Below are 5,724 nucleotides of genomic sequence, written 5' to 3' on the forward strand. Positions count from 1 at the left end.
ACCGTGTTCACGAATGGTCGTTTTGTTATGAAAACATTAATCATGATGCCCAAGTGAAGTTTGCAATATGTCTTTTGAGATTGAACTGAGGTTGTATTTCATGAAGATAGTTTGTGCTTATCTGTATTTTACATTATGTGCTTCTGTTCTTCTCTTTTTACAAATAGATTTGCAGTTATCTATTTCTTTGTGCCATTCCTCAAATGATAAGAAATCCCAAAAATCTGCTTCTGAGAAACAAAGTCCAGAAGACCACCTCTATGTCTTAGAGCATAATTTACACCTACTGATTAGAGAGGTAATGAAATAATGTCGTGGGTTTGGGGCTTTTTTCCCCTTTTCTTGCATTATGATCAGCTTATATAGGGCAGCGAATACACACAAGCCTCCCCCTCCTGAGGCTGGTTATTCATGGAGCAATAACATTTATTACCTGCTCCAAAAAATCCTTGCTGTCTGCTCAAGCAAACAAATACTCAGAATACAAACCCTATTCCCAAGAATTCTGTGTGGTGGTAGAAACGTGCTTGTCTCAAAAGTAGTAGAGGACTGAGAAACATATGCCAGATAATATAGAGGGAAGGGTGATTATTACTGGGGAAAACGCCTTGCCCCAGGGGAGACAGGAGAGAAGAAACCTCTCCGTCCCCGAGAGGAAGAGGGCTGAGTTCCTGCAGAGCATGCTGTATGTGGAAGTCCCTGAAGCTGTTTCCAGAGTGTGAGTTCACAATGTAGACTAAGTCCAGAGGAATCTTGAGCTCTGTTCAGATGAGCAGGAGGGTATATATAAAGGCCATTGTTATTAAATCTCTTTTTCAGGGCAGATAGCTCAGCAGATTAAAGCTCCTGCTTAGGCACACCCAGAGGCTAGGGTTTGATCCCCAGTGCGCCGGCCCCACGCCCAGGGTACACTGAGACAGTGATTGAGACTGGGTGTGGTCCGCGCACCTGTAATCCCAGCACTTGGGAAGCTGAAAACGGGGATCACTACGAGTCCGGTCTACATAGTGAGACCCTGTAGACCCTGTACTAAATACATTTTTTAAAAAAATATCTTTTTCAAGGGGTTTCTGATTGGCAGTCAGGTTTGGGAATCTCGAATTTGGTATGTAGTAGACCAGCTGTCTACTGATGGCATGTGTTCTCTTGATGAGACAGGGAAGAATATTTGTTTTGATTTAAAGCTTTAACAGTTACAGCACGACGGGGAGTTAGCTCAGTGGAATAAGTGCTTGCCTGGCAAGCGCAAGGTCTGAGTTTGATCCCTGGTACCAAAAAAACACTTACAGCACAAGAGAGGTACCATTCTCTTCACAATTTTGCAGGATTTAATGGGTGCTAATATTTATCTCTATCAAGATTGCCTTTATATGGGGGTGTGGAGATAGCTCAATAGAATAAGCACTTGCCTGGCAAGCGCAAGGTCCTGAGTTCAATCTCCAGTACTTCAAAAAAAAAAAAATAATACTAATAGCAATAATTGCTTCCGTATGTAGCTCAGATCCATTCCTTTCAGCGTCTCCAGTGTGTGAGCAGTGGGGCGGTGGGGCATCCTGAGTTATTTCCTCTCTAGTTTCATAAGCAGACCTTGAGTTCCGTCATGATGCCGCACCCAGCCAGTGCACCTTTTGGCCACAAGAGAATGAGACTTTCAGGTCCTCAAGCCTTTGATAAAAATGAAATCAACTCGTTACAGTCGAGTGAAGGACTTCTGGAAAAGATAATTAAACAAGCAAAGCATATTTTCCTGAGGAGTAGGTAAGGATAAAGAAAGTTGCGATTTTTCTTTGAAATTGAAGGATGTTTTTTTCCTGTATTGTTTCGTGCATGTTACTTTTGATTTTTTTTTTTTTTTTTTTTTTTTTTTTTTTTTTGCGGAACTGGGGATTGAACTCAGGGCCTTGCGCTTGCCAGGGAAGCACTTATTCCCTGAGCCATCTCCCCGGCCCCTTTAGTCTTTCTTTTCCAAGGAAAAGTTGGCTGCAGTATAGGTGTGGTGGTAGGCGGGGTCTTCTGTAGGATGAAGAAGCCTTAGATCTGTGGCCAGTTTAACATAATGGACTATTTTGAACACTGCACTAAGATTTTTGCAGACAGCTGACTAGGATTGTACTTTAAGATACCATACCTTTGGGCTGGTGAGATGGCGCAGTGGTCTAAAGCACCTACTTAGAACAAGCTTAGCAAAGCACGGACCGAGGGTCAATCCCCCAGCACCACATGCCAGCCAGCCCCGCCCCCTGGTGGGCTGAGCTGGCCACACACACACAAATAAATAAAAAAAAAAAAAAAAAAAAGATACCATACCTTTTTTTTTTATTGGTAGTGGGGATTGAACCCAGGGCCTTGTGATGTGCTCTGCCACTGAGCTGTGTCCCTAGCCCCATACTTTTTCAGTGACCCAACCATAAGGTACTTATTCCTGAACTGATTTAAATCTTTTTAAACCTTTTTAAACCTTTCTGTAAATTTTGTTTGTTACACAGTTACGGTCTAAAGGCACTTTCTTGTATGTTGACTCCGTTTCTGCTCTTTGGGGCAGATTGTATTAACTGTACTTTTACTGATGAGAAGATTGAAGTTTAGGGGGCTGGCCAAATAGCTCACCTGACTAAAGAAGCTGCAAGCAGGCGCAGTGGCCAGGGTTCAGTCCCCGGGCCTGCCATGCTGGCCTCGCCCCCGGGCGCGCTGAGACAGCAGTTAAGACTGGGCATAGTGGTGCACCTGTTATCCCAGCTCAGGCTGTAAACAGGCGGATCACTACTGGTCCAGTCTAGTACTGAAACTCTGATCACCCTGTACACCTTTCCCTAAAATACAAAAAAAAATCAAGATTGAAGTTTAGGGAAGTTAGACACCTTGTCCAAGGTTACACACTAAAAGTAACAAAGGGCTGGTGAGATGGCTCAGTGGTCTAAAGCACCTACTTAGAACAAGCTTAGCAAAGCACAGGGACCACGGTTCAATCCCCCAGCACCACATGCCAGCCAGCCCTGCCCCCTGGTGGGCTGAGCTGGCCACACACACACACACAAATAAATAAAATTTAAAAATAAAATAAAAGTAACAAAGTTAGGATTTATGTCCAAGATTATATATAAATCTAGGACTTTTTAAAAAAAATTTACATTGTTAACCAACCCTAGCCCTAAGTGGTCTTTCCTGAGTGGCAGAATGAATGGCATTAGAAAGAAACCAGCTTGTCATTAATTGTGATAATTAGTTCCAAAATTGTGTGACATTGCTGAGTGCTTTAATCCTTCCATTTTATATGGCGACTTTACAGTGTTTGACTTCCTTTTATTTTTATTTCTTATTTATTTATTTATTTTTTAATTTCCTTTCTTGTAAAGAACTGCTGCAACCATTGACAGTTTAGCAAGTCGCATTGAAGATCCTCAGATACAGGCTCACTGGTCAAATATCAATGACGTTTACGAATCCAGTGTGAAAGTGTTAATCACATCGCAGGGTTATGAACAGATATGCAAGTAAGTGCAACAGTAAAAGCAAGAAAAGTTGTTGGTGAAGTTTTTGTTTCCTAAGTGATTGCATTAAGCTTTTGGTTTTTATTTACTAGGGTGCTTTAACATTCCAGTACATTTTACTGTGAAGTATTTGTAAGAATGAGGTAAGAAATAGTAAATGTCGCACATTGGAGCTCTGCGAAAAATTATCCCCGGCACTGAACAGAAAGCTGCCTCACCCCTGAGAAGCCGGTCTTCTCAGTGGTTGCCTGAAGTGTGCTCCCACCAGTAGCGAGTGGTAGGACTTCCTCTTCCTTCACCCAGTTATCTAGAACGAAATTTAAGCCAATCCTCGTGGCACAGGCTTTCTTCCCCACCCCTGAGAGGCTGAGGCAGGCCTATGCAGCAAGACCCAGTCTCGCAGAACACAGAACAGAAAACCTTTCTTGAAGTTTGGTTAGAGTTCTATCTTTTCCTCTAAGTCTTCTGAGTTTTGTGTTTACTATGGGGAAAAAATATGGTTGTTTTTTTTTTTTTTTTTATCAAAATTACAGCCTTTTGTAAATGATTGTCAAAATGTCATTTCCAGGTCTTACTACAAAATAATTAAAAAGTGGGGCCAGGAGATGGCTCAGTAGGATAAGCGCTTGACTGGCAAATGCAAGGATCTGAGTTCAATCCCCGGTTTCGCAAAAAAAAAAAACAATAATAATAATTAAAAAGGAAATTTTATAAAATATGGAAAGACACAGTGGTAGTTTTCCTGCATTTATTCATCAAGATTACTTTGGGGAATATAATCTCTTCTACATGATATATGGTTGAATTTTTTAAGTTGCTTTGGAAGAATACAATAGGATGAGGGTTAATTATTGAATATTGCACAAGTTTTTTTGCCCTAAGAGAAGTTAATAGAGTATACATATGCTGACTTACTTGGTGATAATTTCAAAGGGAGAAAGTAAAGAATTAACTTTTCAATATGAGAATTCAACCTACAGGGCCGGCCAAATAGCTCAGCGGATTAAAGCACCTGCAAGCAGGAGCCTAGGGTCAGGGGTTCCATCCCCAGGCCTGCCATGCCAGCGCCTCCCCTCCCCCGTGCACTGAGATGGCAATTGAGACTGGTCGTGGTGACGCACACCTGTAATCCCAGCTCTTGGGAGGCTCTAAACAGGCGGATCACTATGAGTCTGATTTAGTAGTGAGACCCTCAACACCTTAAAATACAAAAAAAAAAAAAAAAAAAAAATTCAACCTGTAGTTAACTAGCTGCAGTTCCTCAAAGAGCTAATAAGGAAAGACTTTATTTGTATTACTCTGCAGTATCGCTCGTGGTACAGTGACCCCAAACTGGAAAGATGCGTCTAGATTGGGACAAGCTGTTACGCACCGATATGGTGCCGTGGGGCTTCCCTAGATGGCATGTCTCTTGAGGGCCCTGGGCACCATGCCTGGGGAGCTGGAAGGGCTCGTTGCTCCCGGAGAGCAAGGTTTCTAAGTCAGGACAGGTCTCCTGTACCAGTGTGGGGCTCTTCACGTGGATGGTGTGTGCTGTTCTGCGTCCTGCTGTGCAGAAAGCGCCGGGGCTTGGTCAGCTGAGGGAGAACTGGTGCTCAGTGCGATTGGGTAGATCGGTGAGGCCAGCTGGACCTTTCTTCTCCCCAGTGACTGTTCATGTAGGCTATTAAACTGTTGTTTGTCCTGATGTTAAAGTTTAATGTTTGTGGCATTGTGTAAGATAATTTTGAGTTTCTGATTTTTGGAATATATCTACAAAGGTCCATTCAGCTTCAGTTGAATATTGGAGTTGAGCAAATTCGAGTTGTACACAGAGATGGAAGAGTAATTACACTGTCTCATCAGGAGCAGGAGCTACAGGATTTTCTTCTGTCTCAGGTATTAGCTGCAGACTGCCATTCTCTTTTCTTTTCAGACTATAAATCTTAAACCCTTTTCTATCATAACTGCCTAGAGAATAAATTGAAGCCAGGTGTGGAAGCACATGCCTGTCATCCAGGCACTTGGGAGGCTGAGGCAGGAGGACTATTGCAAGTTCAAGACCAGCCTGGGTTACAAAGTGAGCTCAAGGCTACCCTGAACTGCACAGAGAGACCGTGGCTCAAAAAGGCCGAAAAAAAACCCAAAGAAATTCAATAAGAGGGGCTGGGGTGGGGGCTGGAGAGATGGCTCAGTGGTCTAAAGCACCTACTTGAAACAAGCTTGGCAAAGCACAGGGACCGCGGTTCGATCCCCA

At 42.9% G+C, this 5,724-nt stretch overlaps 1 protein-coding gene across 1 annotated transcript in view; it reads left to right on the top strand.

The window, feature by feature from the left end:
• The window catches only part of Med17 (mediator complex subunit 17), a 17,484-nt gene that overhangs the window by 4,478 nt on the left and 7,282 nt on the right, over positions 1-5,724 (top strand). Inside the window, exons 4-7 of the mRNA XM_023704974.1 lie at positions 107-298; positions 1,574-1,758; positions 3,354-3,491; positions 5,249-5,366. Of these exons, the coding sequence (XP_023560742.1) occupies positions 107-298; positions 1,574-1,758; positions 3,354-3,491; positions 5,249-5,366 (633 nt within the window). The remainder of the gene's footprint in view (positions 1-106; positions 299-1,573; positions 1,759-3,353; positions 3,492-5,248; positions 5,367-5,724) is intronic.

The sequence above is a fragment of the Octodon degus genome, unplaced genomic scaffold (genome assembly GCF_000260255.1).
Source record: "Octodon degus isolate 3935 unplaced genomic scaffold, OctDeg1.0 scaffold00209, whole genome shotgun sequence".
NCBI lineage: Eukaryota > Metazoa > Chordata > Mammalia > Rodentia > Octodontidae > Octodon > Octodon degus.